The 18077-nt window shown below is 44.6% G+C and overlaps 1 protein-coding gene across 1 annotated transcript; it reads right to left on the bottom strand.

Moving 5' to 3' along the window:
• Nucleotides 1-200: 200 nt before the first annotated feature.
• On the bottom strand, nucleotides 201-7115 carry VKORC1 (vitamin K epoxide reductase complex subunit 1). Its single transcript, XM_026683509.2, has 3 exons — nucleotides 6917-7115; nucleotides 4636-4745; nucleotides 201-3325 (listed from the first exon to the last, which is right to left on the bottom strand). Exons 1-3 carry the CDS (start codon nucleotides 7084-7086, stop codon nucleotides 3099-3101), a joined length of 507 nt encoding a protein of 168 aa, XP_026539294.1. The 5' UTR covers nucleotides 7087-7115; the 3' UTR covers nucleotides 201-3098.
• Between the last annotated feature and the right edge of the window lie 10962 nt (nucleotides 7116-18077).

The following is an 18077-nucleotide window of genomic DNA, read 5'->3' as shown; positions in this document are numbered from 1 at the left end:
AATTAAAGAAATATATTAGTAGAAATGTATTTTTTTTAAATGAAAAGTGGGATTTTAGAAGGTATTATTTTTCCTTTATGTGAAAATAAATATTCAAAAAATACTGATGTAATTTGAAAATGGGGTTGACTTTTTACATACAAGCATATATATCATGATCATACAAGTCTTAACTGAGTCAATTAGACAGAAAGCCAATCTGGGTTTTTATCTTTGATGTCTTTATTTTTGGATAAACATTACAAGAGTTAAATTCAGAGCTGGTTGCATTAATAGAACAGCGTCCCTTGCTGTTAGCCGAGAGAACAATTCCTTCATTTAAAAAAAAATCTTCCCATTTATTATTTCACCTAAAAATGTATGGGAAAGGGAACCCACATGTTCCTTCTGCTCAACTTTCTCTTCCTGCAGCTAGAAAATGATTCAATTAAAACAAAATGAAATATAAGCCCAGCCTCTGGCAAATATGTTTTGTTATACATAGAAATAAATGGCTTAGGAACTTTTAGTACAGAAAATCAAAATCAGCATAGTGTTTAAAATAATAATAATTCAAACTACCTTTGTAAAATTTGTCTAACATGTTAGCTTTATTTTAAATGGCTGAATATGTCATAATTCAATTTTTGTAAATTCCCAACTGAAGAACAATGTTCTTGGATTTATGTATGCTACCAACAAAAGATATTTTTAATTCAGAGTTGAAATGAGGGATCCTTGGTGTTCTCTAGGCTCGGTTGTTTTTTTGCAGACATTTCATCAGGGATGGGATTTGACCAGTATAACTACCGGTTCTGTCGCTGTGTGTTGTGTGTGCACAATTTACGACCTGCTGAACTGCCCGGACAGCTGAGCAGCGCTGTGTGCAAGTGCGCAGTGGTTGGAAAAGCCCTTTTTCCCTGCTTTTTCAACCGCAGCTGTGTCGTGCAAAGCAGCTGTGGTTGAAAAAGCAGGAAATAAAGGTCAGATAAGAGCCCAGGCGGGTGGGTGGGCCAAAACAGCAGCAGACATAGAACCGGTTCTATGCATGCTCTCTGCCTGCTGCTCTTCAGAACTATTGGTTCTACAGAGGTGGAGAGAACCGGTAGAATCCCACCCCTGCATTTCATTACCCAGACTAAGTAACATCATCAGTGTTTGAAGGACTGATGGTGTTACCTAATTGGGTAATGAAACATCTGCAACAGCCAAGTTCAAAGAGTACAAAGGACCTCATTTTTGTTAACTCTGGATTTTTGCTTTGCAAGAACATCTCTGTATACAGAAATATTTTTCAGTTTGTTTCTTACCAGGAGAAATTACATTGACTTCCAACTGGTTGTTTTACAATCAGTCGTTACGACATTCTCATGAGTGCTTTATAGTTTGTACAATCTCTGGCTACGGTATTGTAAAATGTGTCCATACCCTCATAGTCACGTGACCGCACTCTGATCTCTTAAAAACTGGCTTATATTTACCTTTGCAATCTCCCACAGTCATCTGACCACGATTTATAATACTTGTTTTTTGATTTCAAGAAAAAAAAAGCAATTCAGAAGAATGGGCTTTTTGAATGTGATTCACTTAACTGAGGTGATTTACTTAACAACCACAGTAAAAAATGTAGGGGGGAAAGTGGTGGTGTGGATGCTTCAGCTTATGAATGGAACAACTTATGACCAGATTTCTAGTCCCAATTGACGTCATAAATCAAGATCTACCAGCAACTGTTTACAGATGGGTTTGCATCTGTTTATAATTTTCATTTCACAATCCACTGAACATAATTTGGGCTGTGGACGTAGACCAGTCTCAGTTTTAATTTATCTACAATGTGTAGTGTTTTATTTCTAATGAAAATAATTATCTGCAACTTGCTATTTTTTTCCATAGTTATGCATCACTATCTGCTATTTGGGAAACACTGTTTCAGTTTGCCAAATGATAAGGTCAGCATAACACCAGGCAAAGGAAAGTAATGATGGGAAAAGTAAACTAGGCCTGATTATCAGTGTAAAACAGCCCCTGTTCAATGAGGAGATGTTTTTAATATGATAGTCCAAAATCTTTAAAAGTTTATATTAAGCACGGCATGTCCGAAGGATGGAGGTCAACAGCATGAAAATGCTAGGTATAACTGGGGGATAAGACTCTTTTTCTTTTTATGTGCATGTGATGTGTGCTATGCATATGAAAAAAGGGCAGGTATCAATGACCTGGTTGCCCATATTACGTTGCCCATATTACGTTGCCCATATTACGTTGCCCATAATACCCCTGTATTAAATCCATTCATAAAACTCATCACTTTCTATACATCTAAAGTGATCAAGAATAATCTGTAATTGCACAAAATGATCATATATAAAACAATTTAAAAGAGCTAAGGAAAAATGCCACTTAAAAAGTTGTAAAATCAGCTTAATTTTGGTTTGCATTGCGCAAGGTAGCTTCCATTTTAATTCCAGGTAGTAGAAATCAGATAGCTGAGATGTTTTGAGTCTGAAGGATGGTGGGAGATATGCTGAACAACATGACCTCCTGGGCAAAGAAGATGAAGATGGTGTCTAAACTGTCTACTTCAGGGATGTCAAACTCAAGGCCCGGGAGCTGGAGCCTGGGATGCTTAGGTCTGGGCTGCGGGGCTGCCCTGGAAACAGCGAAAGTCCGGCCCGCGGTGCCTCTGCCAGGGAAAACAGTTCAAAAAGGCCTCCTCTGGCCCTCCTGAGCTCCATTTTTAGCTGCAATGGCTTCCTGCAGCCCTCTGCCAGCAAAAATGGAGCTCGGGGGGGCCCCTGTTTTCCCTGGCAGCAGGATGCAGGAGGCCATCACGGCCAAAAATGGAGCTTGTGAGGGCCGCATGCAGTTTTTGCTGGCAGAGGGCTGCAGGAGGCCGAAAATGGAGCTTGGGAGCCTGTTATCTCTGGCAGAGTGCTTGGGCCACAGGCGCCCCTGACATGAGTGACGTCAAGCTGCCATGCCCACCTTGGCCACCTCCACCCCCAGAGGTCAAACACAACCCTGATGCAGCTTTCAATGAAATCGAGTTTGACACCCCTGGTCTACTTGGTCATCTTCAAAAATGAGGAATGGTCCAGGCCCAAAGGACATAGTATTCACTGCCTCTTGGCTTTTCTCTTCGGCGGGGGTGGACTGTTGAGGTAACCAAGGCGCTTGTAGTTTATAAACAGGAGGGCAAAGTTGAGGATGTAGGTGCTGATGCAAACCACACAGAAGTCGTGGAGCACATAAAAAAGGATGTAGGCCAAATAGAGAGATCCAGCAATGGAGACAAAAGAAGAGCCCACCAGAGCAATGGCTGCCAGGTTGTGATGAAAGAAACCTATGAGGATGAACCAGGGTTAACTTCTTTTCAGCACTTTGACAGAAACGTTCTTAGGAATTAATAATAAAAGCATGATTTGATCAATTTGCTCGCAACCAAGAGAGAAGCATTTTTCAATTTGAGCAACTTTAAGATGCACGGACTTCAACTCTCCCAATTCCCCAGCCAGCTATGCTGGCTGCAGGATGAATTCCCACCCACCCACCCACCCCCACTGGCTGAAGAATTCTGGGAGTTGAAGTCTGTGCATCTTCAGGTTGTCAGGGTTCATAAACAGTGTTAAATTTGCTCAGATTAAAAAACACTGTACTAGGGAAAAGACTTAAAATTGGCTTGGTGCAGAGGGTTGTGCGAATCATGTTTCAGAGCTTAGTGTGGTTGTATGAACTTATTTCATGTTTGATCAAACTATGGTTAAGCAAGCCATGGTTTATCATAACACATGAACCCAGCTTACCTCTGTTTCTCACTTGTCCTTTTCCTATGCTAAATGCCAATCCTGACCTATCCCCATAAAACCACTCCCTCTGAAGATCACTTCCTGTTCTTTTTCTTTGGCACTCCCATGGTACAACTCCTATGCAACCACTGTGTCACATCTCTTGCCTACTGAACACATTCTGTCCTGCAAAAAAAATTTTTTTTGAAGATTTTTCCTGTTTTACATTTTTGCAGATCTGGAACTTTACTCAGTATTTATCATCTTTCATTTGTTTCCCACCCCTCTTATTCCAAACCCTCTTCTACTGATGCTCATGATTCAAGCAAGATTAATACAGGCAGTCCTTAACTTACGACCATGACGTTTTTGCCAAAAACTGGCATTTATTCCAGTTTCTAGTAAAAAAAACAACAACCCTATTGGTTAAAATGGATTCCCTTAACCACACTGACAAACAAGGTTATAAAATTGGGTGCAGTCACATGGTGACCTACTTAATGACTAGCACGACTTACGAATGTAACTCAGAGTTCAATTATGGTCAGAAGTTGAAGACTACCTGTATTATCAATATTTGAGAGAGCCTGAAGATAAATCAGCCATCTGGTTTCCTCTGCTAAGGAAGACAATGGATTAATGCTGGTTAGTGAGCCATGTGAAGAAATTGCACCCCACTTAAACCTGCTTGAATGACCATATGTCACAGCAGCCTAGCTCACAAGACACCCCCTTCCCCCAGTGTGAGCCTTTCTAAGCTCCAAGGAAAAAAGACAATTATATACATCTAATCAATTGTGAGGCAATTGTGGGCCTAAAGAGGACAAAAGGATGGCTTTCTCTTGCACGTTCTGTGCCTCTTACTCACCGAGAAGTATCTGCAGAATGTAGAAAATAATCCCAAAAATGCTGTTTGGCTGATTGAAGAGGCTGTGAGGTCCCAGGAGGTCTGCCACCAAGCCAAAACCACGACCCCACCTGGAAGAAATAATGCTGGGTAATGATTAGTGACAATAAGCAGAGGTTGGGGCGAGGAATTCCAGGGAATCTCAGCCTGAATCTAGATGGAGAAATCGTAAAACAACACACTGTCCTGAAATAATAGAATAAGGATAACAGGGACCTTGGAGGCCCAGGCAGGAAACCCTACACCACTTCAGACAAATGGTTATCTAGCATCTTCTTTATAACTTCCAGTGTTGGAGCATTCACAACTTCTGGAGGCAAGTTGCTCCACTGATTAATTGTTCTAGCTGTCAGGAAATTCCTCCTAGGTTGCTTCTCTCCTTGATTAGTTTCCACCTGTTGCTTCTTGTCCTGCCCTTAGGTGCTTTGGAGAATAGTTTGACTCCCACTTCTTTGTGGCAGCCCCTGAGATACTGGAACACTGTCTCCTAGTCCTTTTTTTCATACCAGTTCCTGCCACCGTTCTTCATGTTTTAGCCTCCAGTCCCCTAAAGATGCAGGCAACCATTTTCTTTGTGACACCTGACAGAAGGAAAATTGGATTTCGAAGAAACAGGAGAAAAAGAGTACGGGTAGTCTTTGAGTTACAATCATGACTGGGATCCGAAATTTTCCTGTTTTAAGCAAGATGGTTGTTATCATGCCTAATTTTACAATTGTTTTTGCATTGGCTCTTAAGCGAACCACTATAAGCTGTTAAGTATCATGCAGTCATTAAGCAAATCTGCTTTCCTCATTGACGTTGAAGCTGGGCAGGAAGATTGCAAATGGTGATTACATGACCCTGGGACGCTGCCGCTATCCTAAATACATGTTGCTCACCAAGCACCCAAATTTTGATCACTTGAACTTGGAGATGCTACAGACAGTTGTAAGTGTGTGCAGCATGAAGAATCAGGAGCACACATTACATTCCTGTTAAACTGACATACAGCTCATGACTGTACACAAGAATCTAACCAACTAACAGTGGGCACTAAATTGGTGCTAGATAAGACTTAACAGAATTTAAGGAGGGCTGGACTTGGATTGTTTGTGGAAACATAACAACTCCAGGCAAATTTCCCTCTTGACACCACTCCCACTTTCTGCCTTGTCTTTTCCTACAGTAAGTACCGGTTGTAAGTCAGTTTTCTAGGGAACTTTGAACAATCACTAAACAAATGGTTGTAAATCAAGAACTAGCTGTATTGATGCTTCTCAACTTTGTTGTGGGAGAAGACTTCTGAGAATACCACGGACAGGCAAGAAAACAAGCAGATGACCTCATTGAACAAACCAGCCCAGCGTTCTCACTCAAGGCACAAATGACCATGTTCAAAATAGCCTTTTTGGGTACTATCCATGGAGTTTTCCCATGTCCATGGTTTTCTCAGTTGCAATGTATGGCTTGAAAGTTGGACCATAAGAAAGGCTGAGCGCCAAAGAATTGAGGCCTTTGAACAATGGTGCTGGAGAAGACTCTTGCAAGTCCCTTGGACTGCAAGGCAATCAAACCGGTCAGTCCTAGAGGAGATCAACCCTGACTGCTCTTTAGAAGGCCAGATCCTGAAGATGAAACTCAAATACTTTGGCCACCTAATGAGAAGGAAGGATTAACTGGAGAAGAGCCCAATGCTGGGAACGACTGAGGGCAAAAGAAGAAGAAGGGGACAGCAGAGAATGAGGTGGATGGATGGAGTCACTGAAGCAGTCGGCGTGAGCTTAAAGGGACTCCATCATGGGTTGTGAAAAGGTTATGGGATTGGAAAAAAGTTGGAACACAGTTTTTTTGTGTGTGACAGTGGGAAAAAGCAAACAAAAAACTGGTAGCAACCACTGCTGGGCCCAAAGTGAAACATCTGGAGCAGAGAATGGAAGGCGATTCTCTCTTTCTTAATTTTATTTCTGCTTCCTTGGTTGCTTCCAATGAATAACATTCAAACAGTAGGCTCCTTGGGACAGAGATTGAGGTGGTCTCCCGTCCGGAATAAACGTCTAAAACCTGGAAATGTAGAAACGTAGAAGGAAGTCGCTCGGGTTTTCTCAGCGCTTCCTCTCAGGAGACAGGCAAACCCCAACCCCTTCCACTTCATGGGGATGCAAATGCTTAAGCTTAAGGGGGTGCAAATGCTTAGAGGGCGGAGAAGCTTGGGATCCTCTGGATCGGAGCTGGGATGGGGAATGGGGAGGGCACCACCGACCTGGAGGTGAAGACACGGGAGCAGCTGATGTCGGCGCTGATATCGCACATAGCCCGGTAGGCGATGTCACGCTCCTTGGAAGTCTCCACGTGCCAGGCGTAAATAGAGAGCGCCAGCCCCGCCAGGCAGAGCAGCAGCCGGGCTGCACGTTCCCACCTGGGCACCGTCATCCTGCCGTCGGCCACGAGGACAGGACACTGACCGCTTGAGCCAATGCTTGCTTCTTCCAGCCTGGCCGAGGGACACTAAGCCGTTTCTCATTGGCCGGCCTGCGGGCGTTCGAATAGGCATCCCAGCCAGTCAGAGAGCGGAGGAGGAAAAGGAGCAAAGCCTGCTGGGGGTTGTAGTCTTCTGGCGTTTTCTAACTAGGGGCCTGCTCATCTCAGGTTGGTGGAGGATCAAGAATGATTATAGACCAGGGGTCTCCAACCTTGGCAACTTTAAGCCTGGAGGACTTCAACTCCCAAAGTGCTTTGCTAGCTGGGAAATTCTGGGAGTTGAAGTCTGCCAGGCTTAAGGTTGGAGACCCCTGTTATAGACTAGGAAAACGTGCAACCTGGGCTCTTAAAAGGCAGGGGCTCCTTTGAGTCTGGTTGAACTCCGGTAATCCCATGGACATGCCTTGATTAGAGCAACAATACGGAAATGGTTGGAAATTGCCCTTCAGGGATGTTTTTCCCACATTAGACTACAGTGCAGCCCTGATGTTTGCATGCAACCACTATATTAATCAAATCAAGCTTGTTTAGCATTTCTAAGAGGATTGGGGTAGTGGGGCCTTGGTGTGATAGGTAAATCTTCCCACAATTTTGTAGATGGAGGCAAAAAAGCTAAAGGTTTCTCTGTCTCTGCTGCCGGCCAGTAGTCATCCAGATTCTTTGTGGTCAGGATCAGAGAGCTGAACTGGTTGCTGTCATTGGGCTGTGGAGTTGTGTGGCTAGAAAGAAAATAACTACTGGTTATTATTTATTTAATTTGGTGTGAATGGCCCTGCATTTTGGCTGCCCAGAAGGAGGGACTTACAGTTAGGTGCCCAAACAGGTTAGTAAAAATCAGGTACACTGATTGGGAGGGAAGAAAAATATTAGTAGACTATTACGTGCTCTGGAGTTTACCCTAAAGCTTATACATTTAATTGTCTTAGAACTGATGGAGACTTGCATGTTATTCAAATGTTTATCTAAAACTCCCCCCCCCCAAGGGCAATTGACAGCAAATATAAATGCAAATCAGGACTAAAACAAAATGGAAAAAACAGCATTAACAATAGGCTGAATAAAGCAATTTAAGGCCAAATTAAAATAAACTGATTTCCGCCTCACTGCCAAAGCAGCACAAAAATAATTCAGGGCGTAGTTCTCAGGAAGAGTATTTTTAAGCAGCTCTGATAAAGCAGTTGTTTGGGTTCATGGTTTTTTCCCAATAGAGGAATCCGGAAAAAAAATATCTTAAAATCTTGATCAAATGATTTAGAACAGAATTTCCCAAATGTGGCAAAACGCGTAGGCTGGGGAATTCTGGGAGTTGAAGTCCACGTGCCTTAAAGTTGCCAAGGTTGGAAAACTGATTTATAGGCATTGGGCAGCAAGTTTTGAAAGATTTTAATGCTCAAACGCACTTCAGATTGAGCGGTTAAGAAAAGGTGACCCCAACTAGCCAATCCAGCCTTTTCAGAGTAACTTGTTGGTGTTTGTCTAGCCTCAATGATTAACTGTGCAGTTTTGTTTTAAATAAACAGGAGTATCCAAATAATCTACAGAGATAAAACTTATGGACCACGCACCAAAGTAATGCACCTGGGAATTTGCCAAGGCAATTTTAAATATATAGGTAGCTTTTGAGTTATGGCCATAATTGAGCCCAAATTTTCTGTTGCTAAGCAAGACAGTTGTTAAATGAGTTTTGCCCAGTGGTGGGATTCAAATAATTTAATAACCAGTTCTCTGCCCAATTTACCAAACTGCTCAGACAGTTAACAATCGGTCCTCCCAAAGTGATGCGAACTGGCTGAATCCTACCACTGGTTTTGCCCCATTTTATGGCCTTTCTTGCCACAGTTATTTAATGAATCACTGCACTTGTTAAGTTAGTAACACAGTTGTTAAATGAATCTGGCTTCCCCACTGAATTTGCTTGTCAGAGAGTCGCAAAAAGTAATCACGTAACCCCAGGACACTGCAAACATCATAAATATGAACCAGCTTTCTTATGGTCTGTGAACTTCTATGATCTCATTTTCAGAGAACAGGGTTAACTGGTTGGTTGGCAGTTTTAATAGGAACATTTAATAGTGCAAATTTTTGGCCCCAGGTCTCATTTTATAGGTGTCAGTTGAAATGGGTGTTCCAATGCTCTGTCAGGAAAGGAACAAACACTTCATAACTAAATATTAGAAGATTACATTATCTTTTATTAATTACATTGTATTTTATTAATATTTAACTTTAAACAATGTACTGCTTAAGTTTTGTTTTTTTATATATTTTCATTTTATTTTATTTATTGCATTTTGGAACAGGCCATCTCCTTTAGAAAAGGGGCATTCGGCAGTGTACAATAAAATATTTTAAAAGATTAAAAATAGTATATGAAAGTTAAAATTTAAAAGAGGCAAAGATGATTAAAACAATGTTAAATCTGCATTTTGTGCAACACTCTCTTTCTGATTGCCGCCGCTGCTGCTGCACCGAGCCTCCCGGTCCTCGCCTTCCAGTCCTGCCGCATCCAGCCGGGCCATTTGCAGGAGGACAGGTAGGCGCGAGGCGGGCGAGCTTTCCCCCTCCCCCCACAAAATTTGGCCGTGATAAAAAATAAATAATTTTTAATAAATAATTAATTTATTTTATTTTTATGTGCGGCCCAAACCAAATTTTCATCTTCTAATGTGGCCCAGGGAAGGTGAAAGGTTGGACATCCCTGATCTAAGCAATCAGAAAGAGAGTGTTGCACAAAATGCAGATTTAACATTGTTTTAATCATCTTTGCCTCTGTTAGATCTGAGGTGGATCGGGTCGAAGGAGACACGAGACCATTCTAGTGAGTTCAGCTCTTTATTTAGAATAGGAATAGTCTGGAGAATACAAGCCGCGGCAGCCCTTCATATAGGGCTGGCTTGCAGCTTGGCGGCCAATGGCAGCGCTTTGAATCTCCCTGCGATCGGCACAGCCAATCGCGGTAGATTCTTAGCACTCCAATCACGGCCGGGCTTGACCAATCAGGTCGCTGTCCGTCCGGACCAATCAGTTGCGAGGGTTTGGAGTATGCTAATACAGCACACCCCTTCCCTCTTGGTTTCGTCTGTCGGTGCGTCGTGACGTAGTCGCGCAGGTAGGCGGGGCTTCGTACCTGTCTAGTTGACCTGCGCAGATCAGTTCTTGCTTGGTTGTCGACCGGTTCGGAGGCCTTCTCTGTCGCTCTGGTTCCCAGGGATGGAACCGCCTGGAAGGTCGGGCTGGGCCCTTCTTGGTAGCTCCCTCCCGGTCTACCCGGGCTGGTTGAGCTGCCGTCTCTGTTGTTTCCGCTGGATCTTTCCGGGCTGGTTGGACTGGCCTGGCTGCTCCTTCCGGTGACGATTCTGGGTTGCCTGTTCGGTTGGTCCCGCGTCTACTGGTGAGTAGGACCGGTTTATTTGCGGGTTATTTGTTCCGGGTGGGGGTTGTTCGGCTTGCGCTAGGGGGTTCCCTCTTTCTTTAACGCTTTCCGTTTCCCCCCCCCTTCTAGTTTCTTGTTCGGTTGTATGGTTGTTGGCTATTCTGGACCTTAGCTGGTTAATGTGCCGTTTCCAGTGTTTCCCGTCGCTTGTTTCTAGTCGGTATGATACGGGGCCTGTTATTTGGGTGATCGTTGCTGGAATCCAGAGTGGTTCCCCGGACAGGTTTTTTGCGTATACGGCATCACCTATGTTGAATTTTCTGTGCTTGCTGGAGGAGCCCGGAGGTTTGTCAGGGGTGTATGTGGGGTGCATTCTATCTAGTGTTGATCGTAGTTTTCTGCCATCATCAGTTCTGCCGGGCTTCTATTTGTGGTTGCGCTCGGTGTAATATGTTGGATGAGGAGCATTTTATTAATTTTATCTTGTATGTTGGTTGTTTCTATTTTCTGTATGGCTTTTTTTGTGTATTGGACCATGCGTTCCGCTCGTCCGTTCGCCACCGGATTTGCCGGCGCAGTTAATGCATGGCGTATGCCCTGGCCTGCCAGAAATTGTTCAAACGCTAGTGCGGTGAACTGGGGCCCATTGTCAGACACTAATATATCTGGCAGGCCGTGTGTGGCAAAGAGTTTGCCCAGTTTCCTTATTACCACTTCCATTGTGGTTGATTTCATGGTGCTTACCTCCAGCCAGTTGGAGTAAGCATCTACTGTGATGAGGTACATGTGCCCCTTGGTTGGCCCCGCGAAGTCTATGTGAATCCGAGACCACGGTCCTCTTGGTGTTTCCCATTCATGTATTGGGGCGGCGGAAGGACTGGGTCTGGACTCCTGGCATTGTTTGCATTTGGCTACCCAGGTTTCAATTTGTTTGTCCATGCCTGGCCACCATGCATAGCTTCTGGACAGGCTTTTCATCTTAACCATCCCTGGGTGCCCCTCATGCAGCATCCCCATTACCCTTTCTTGCAATGTTTCTGGGATTACCACTCTGTCTCCCCAAAGTATACAGCCCTTCTCGGTAAAGAGTTCAGTTTGTCTGTTTCGGAAGGGTCTGAATAGTTCGTCCTTGTCCCCTTCCGGCCATCCTTTTCCTACCCAGCTTAGGACTCGCGCCAGCCGCTTGTCTTTATTTGTTTCTCTGGCAATGTCTGGCGCGGTCACTAGTGGGTTGGGTATTGTCTCTATTTGAAATACCTCTGTCGTGGGTGCCGGGTCGTCTTCTAGGTCGGGCAAGGGTGAGCGGCTCAGGGCGTCTGCGTGGGTGATGTCCTTCCCGGGTCGGTGAATCAGCTGGTAGTTGTATGCCGACAGGAACTCTGACCACCTTGTCATTCTTGGTGATAGAATGTTCGGTGTGGCCTTATTTCCTGCCAGGATCCCTAGCAGCGGCTTGTGGTCCGTAATGATTGTAAAAAGTCCTACCGTAAAGGTATTCGTGGAATTTCTTGACGCCGGCGACGACTGCTAGGGCCTCCTTGTCGAGCTGGCTGTAGTTCCGCTCCGGTTTAGAAAGTGTCCTTGATGAGAAGGCGATGGGTGCTTCCCTCCCGTCTGGTAGCTGGTGGCTGAGGATAGCGCCCGATCCCAAAAGGCGATGCGTCGCACGTCACCGTCAATGGCAGGGTCTCGCTGTACTGGATTAGTACCGCGTCAGATGTTAGCAGTTTCTTTGTGTTGTTGAAAGTGCTCTCCTCCCGTGCTCCCCAGGTCCAGGTGGCTGTTTTATCTAACAGCCTATGCAACGGTTCCGCCACGGTCGCCTTTTGAGGCAGGAAGACATTGTAAAAGTTTAACAGTCCCAAGAAAGCCTGCAGTTCTGTTTTGTTTTTGGGTCGTGGCGCTTCCCTTATGGCTCTCAGTTTCTTCTCCGTGGGTGGATCCCTTGTTTGTCTAGGAGGTACCCTAGGAACTCGACCCTCTCAGCCCTTAGCTGGCACTTCCCTTTCTTGATTTTGAGCCCCGAGTCTCTGAATTTCTTCAGTACCTCCCTCAGCCGGGCTTCTAGTTGCTTTTCGTTTCTCGCGGCCACTAAGACGTCATCAAAATAGGGCACCACCCCCTCTATGCCCTGGAGGAGTCTTTCCATGAGGCTTTGGAAGACCCCGGGTGCCATGCTGACTCCAAACTGGAGCCGGTTGCAACGGAAAGCCCCCCGGTGTGTTACGATGGTTTGGGCTTCGGCGGTTGCGGCGTCGACCGGCAGTTGCTGGTAGGCTTGCGCTAGGTCGAGTTTGGCAAAAATCCGGCCTCCCCTCAGCGAGTGCAGAAGGTGCTGCACTACTGGGACGGGGTATGCGCTTTGCTGGAGCGCGTGGTTTAGGGTGGCCTTATAGTCCCCACAAATTCTCACGGACCCATCTGGCTTGATGGGGGTGACTATGGGGGTCTCCCACCTGGCATGATCGATTGGCTCCAGTACCCCTTGCGCGATGAGCTTATCTAGCTGCTCATCGATCTTGGGCTTGAGTGCAAATGGCACTCGTCTGGGTTTAAGGCGGATTGGTGCGATGCTTGGGTCTATGTTAAAAGAAATAGGGGACCCCGGTACTTGCCTAGGCTGTCGTGAAAACTTCCCCGGAAGTCCTCCACGGCGCCGCTTCCCAGTCCGACTCTGCGGTGCAGTGGATTCCGGTTACTTCAATGCCTAGGGGTGCGAACCACTGTAGTCCCAACAGGCTCGGCCGATCCCGGTCGACGATGGTCAGGGGTAGCACTTTGGTGTGGTTTTTGAAGGTGACTTTAAAATGGCCTCTGCCAACTACAGGGATGCGGTTTCCCTGGTAGTCTTTGAGGGTTAGTGTTTGGTCTTCTAATTCTTTGCGGCGGATGGAGGGAACCAGGCGCTTGATGGTGTGCCATGAGACCATGGAGAGGGAGGACCCAGAGTCCACCTCCATGTCGCATGGCTGGTCTTCTATCCCCACCGTCACGTACACCTTTCTGGCGTCTCTTGGAGGACTCTTGTGGAGGACTGGCTGACGATGACGGTCTGGTGTGTTTCCTCCCTTTGCCTTGCCTCGTTGAGCCGCCTGTTCCGACCCTCTTGGCTCCAGCGGCTCTCCGTCTGGCGGTCTCGGTATCTGGTGGGGGTGTTCTCTTGCCTGCGAGGGCTGCCATCTCGTCGCCCGTGTTAGATCTGAGGTGGATCGGGTCGAAGGAGACACGAGACCATTCTAGTGAGTTCAGCTCTTTATTTAGAATAGGAATAGTCTGGAGAATACAAGCCGTGGCAGCCCTTCATATAGGGCTGGCTTGCGGCTCGGCGGCCAATGGCAGCGCTTTGAATCTCCCGCGATCGGCACAGCCAATCGCGGTAGATTCTTAGCGCTCCAATCACGGCCGGGGCTTCGACCAATCAGGTCGCTGTCCGTCTGGACCAATCAGTTGCGAGGGTTTGGAGTATGCTAATACAGCACAGCCTCTTTTAAATTTTAACTTTCATATACTATTTTTAATCTTTTAAAATATTTTATTGTACACTGCTGAATGCCCCTTTTCTAAAGGAGATGGCCTGTTCCAAAATGCAATAAATAAAATAAAATGAAAATATATAAAAAAAAACTTAAGCAGTACATTGTTTAAAGTTAAATAATAATAAAATACAATGTAATTAATAAAAGATAATGTAATCTTCTAATATTTAGTTATGAAGTGTTTGTTCCTTTCCTGACAGAGCATTGGAACACCCATTTCAACTGACACCTATAAAATGAGACCTGGGGCCAAAAATTTGCACTATTAAATGTTCCTATTAAAACTGCCAACCAACCAGTTAACCCTGTTCTCTGAAAATGAGATCATAGAAGTTCACAGACCATAAGAAAGCTGGTTCATATTTATGATGTTTGCAGTGTCCTGGGGTTACGTGATTACTTTTTGCGACTCTCTGACAAGCAAATTCAGTGGGGAAGCCAGATTCATTTAACAACTGTGCTACTAACTTAACAAGTGCAGTGATTCATTGAATAACTGTGGCAAGAAAGGCCATAAAATGGGGCAAAACCAGTGGTAGGATTCAGCCAGTTCGCATCACTTTGGGAGAACCGATTGTTAACTGTCTGAGCAGTTTGGTAAATTGGGCAGAGAACTGGTTATTAAATTATTTGAATCCCACCACTGGGCAAAACTCATTTAACAACTGTCTTGCTTAGCAACAGAAAATTTGGGCTCAATTATGGCCATAACTCAAAAGCTACCTATATATTTAAAATTGCCTTGGCAAATTCCCAGGTGCATTACTTTGGTGCGTGGTCCATAAGTTTTATCTCTGTAGATTATTTGGATACTCCTGTTTATTTAAAACAAAACTGCACAGTTAATCATTGAGGCTAGACAAACACCAACAAGTTACTCTGAAAAGGCTGGATTGGCTAGTTGGGGTCACCTTTTCTTAACCGCTCAATCTGAAGTGCGTTTGAGCATTAAAATCTTTCAAAACTTGCTGCCCAATGCCTATAAATCAGTTTTCCAACCTTGGCAACTTTAAGGCACGTGGACTTCAACTCCCAGAATTCCCCAGCCTACGCGTTTTGCCACATTTGGGAAATTCTGTTCTAAATCATTTGATCAAGATTTTAAGATATTTTTTTCGGATTCCTCTATTGGGAAAAAACCATGAACCCAAACAACTGCTTTATCAGAGCTGCTTAAAAATACTCTTCCTGAGAACTACGCCCTGAATTATTTTTGTGCTGCTTTGGCAGTGAGGCGGAAATCAGTTTATTTTAATTTGGCCTTAAATTGCTTTATTCAGCCTATTGTTAATGCTGTTTTTTCCATTTTGTTTTAGTCCTGATTTGCATTTATATTTGCTGTCAATTGCCCTTGGGGGGGAGTTTTAGATAAACATTTGAATAACATGCAAGTCTCCATCAGTTCTAAGACAATTAAATGTATAAGCTTTAGGGTAAACTCCAGAGCTTCTGCCCCCGCCGCCGCTGCTGCTTCTGCCGCCGCCGCCGCTGCTGCTTGTGCCGCCGCCGCCACTGCCGCTTCTGCCGCCGCTGCTGCTTCTGCTGCCGCCGCCGCCGCTGCTGCTTCTGCCCCCGCCGCCGCCGCCGCCACTGCTGCACCGAGCCTCCCGGTCCTCGCCTTCCAGTCCTGCCGCATCCAGCCGGGCCATTTGCAGGAGGACAGGTAGGCGCGAGCGGGCGATCTTTCTTCCCCCTCCCCCTCACCCCACAAAATTTGGCCGGAAAATTTGGCCGTGATAAAAAATAAATAATTTTAATAAATAATTAATTATTTTATTTTATTTTATGTGCGGCCCAAACCAAATTTTCATCTTCTAATGTGGCCCAGGGAAGGTGAAAGGTTGGACACCCCTGCTTTAAATGTATCTAGAGTAGCACTATGAATATGCAGCTTCTTTATTTTTTAATTACAGCATGTTATGATAGCATGACTTGTATGGAAAGGTATAAGGATAAATGGCATCTTCAGGCAGATTAAAAGTCTGATGTATGTACATTTAAAAAATAAAAATAAAATAATGTCTTTCCCAAGGCACAAATTAGTACAGGTAGTCTTCGACTTATGACCCCAATTGATCCCAGATTTTATATGGCTTAAGTGATCAAAACTCACTTAGAGAACTTTTCACTTAGAGAATTTTCTTGGCACATTTGTTAATTGAATCGATGTAGTTGTTAAATTAGTAACACTGTTGTGAACCCGCTTTCTCCATTGACTTTGCTGGCCAGAAGGTTGCAAAAGGTGATCAAATGACCCCAGGACATTGCAGCTGTCATAAATGTAAGTCAGTTATCAAGCATCCGAATATAAATCACGTGACCATGGGAATGCTGCATTGACTGTTTTGCCGAAAACTAGGACTTCTGGGTTTTGGCAAAACTACACCCATAGCAAACTATTCATTCACTTAACAACCTGGAATTTGCTTAACAACTGCTGCAAAAAAGGTTGTAAAGTGGCATGTTAGACCCATTGTATGACCATTAAATATATACCCATAATGGGCAGGCTCCATTACAGTTGTATGTCTTGGACTCCTTGTGCAATATCAATGATAGTGGATCAGCAGTCATTTTCTTTATAATAGCCCACACCCTTTAGGGGAGTGATCCCCAACCTTTTTGACGCTGCGGCCCGGTACCGGCATCAGCTGGGCGCCGCGGCCCGGTACCGGCATCAACTGGCGCCGCCATCTTTTTTGACGAAAAAGTGCTTCCGGTGACCTCACCGAAGCACTTTTTTCGCAAAAAGATGGCGGCGCCAGCGCTCGGTGAGCTTTTTCGGGTAGAAATGGCTTTCTACCCGGAAAAGCTCACCGAAGCGCTGGCGCCGCCATCTTTTTGATGAAAAGTGCTTCCGGTGAGCTTTCTACTGGAAAAGCTCACCGGAAGCACTTTTTACCAAAAAGATGGCGGTGCTAGCAACCAGCGGCCCGGTAAGACTTGTTCCGCGGACCGGTGCCGGTCCGCGGACCGGCGGTTGGGGACCCCTGCTTTAGGGGACAACTTCGTGCCACAATCTACTTCATAGTGTGGTAGTTGGGAAATACAGGAGAAAGGAACACTATGAGACTTGGAGCTCCTGAACAAAACCTGGCATAAATATATACTACTAATAGTAATTTTATTTATCTTGCACTTATAATTATGCAGAACAGAAACAGAGTAAACAACAATTAATGCTAACATGATGCTAACAATAAATTATAGCACTACTGTATAATATAAGAAGCCTCTAAACTAAAAGTCCAATGATGTACAACAATATATCAGTTCAAATTAATAGATTTTTTTTCAAAGCAACTTTTTACTGGGTTTTGAAGCTTTAAGTAATCCCTTTGCAAATGTCATTCTGGACAGAGTCAGTTCCAAAGATGGAAAGTGAAGAAAACTCTCAGCCGTGATATGGCTCTTCTGATACCTGGGAGAAACCATTGATCTCAGACTGATAAGTAGATTAAATGTGCAGCTATGCAAACCAAGAACTGTTCTTTTCAACAGCAGGATGTGTCCATTCACTGCCAAATGTCTACACTGTAATTTACAATATTTACTGGAATTTATGCTGATATTCCCAATCAGTATAATGGATGGTAGTAAAAATGAGAACCAAATAAGGAATATCCAGATACACTTCAAGGCACTGGTGGTGATCAGTAAAAGCCTTCAGTATAGGAAGCCAAGGATGACACGCACACAGGGAGCCAGAAAATTTATGGGACCCCCTTTCTCTGATTGTCCAGCAGCAAAGCAAGAGAATCATGCTCCATCTCTTAAAGAGTGCCATCTACTAAGACCAAGGAAGTGAGCTTTTTCTATTGTTGAGTCTGCCTGTCCATCTCGTCCATGATTAGGTTGTCCCTGACCTTCATGGGTGTTTGAAGAGCCTTAAGACCTTACTGTTCTCCCAGGCATGTGTTAGATGAGCCAGTAAGATACTATTGATTAACTGCTGATGGTTATCACCAGCTGCCATTGTGTTAGTTCTGTTCCTGTTGGGTGTATATTTTCATTCTTTTTATTGTTCTGCATTG

This window comes from Notechis scutatus, chromosome Z (assembly GCF_049901735.1).
Source record: "Notechis scutatus isolate UNSWTSFEM ecotype Mainland chromosome Z, rNotScu1.2, whole genome shotgun sequence".
Classification (NCBI taxonomy): domain Eukaryota; kingdom Metazoa; phylum Chordata; class Lepidosauria; order Squamata; family Elapidae; genus Notechis; species Notechis scutatus.
The sequence above is the reverse complement of the archived record's forward strand: the minus strand, read 5'-3'. Positions and strand labels throughout refer to the sequence as shown.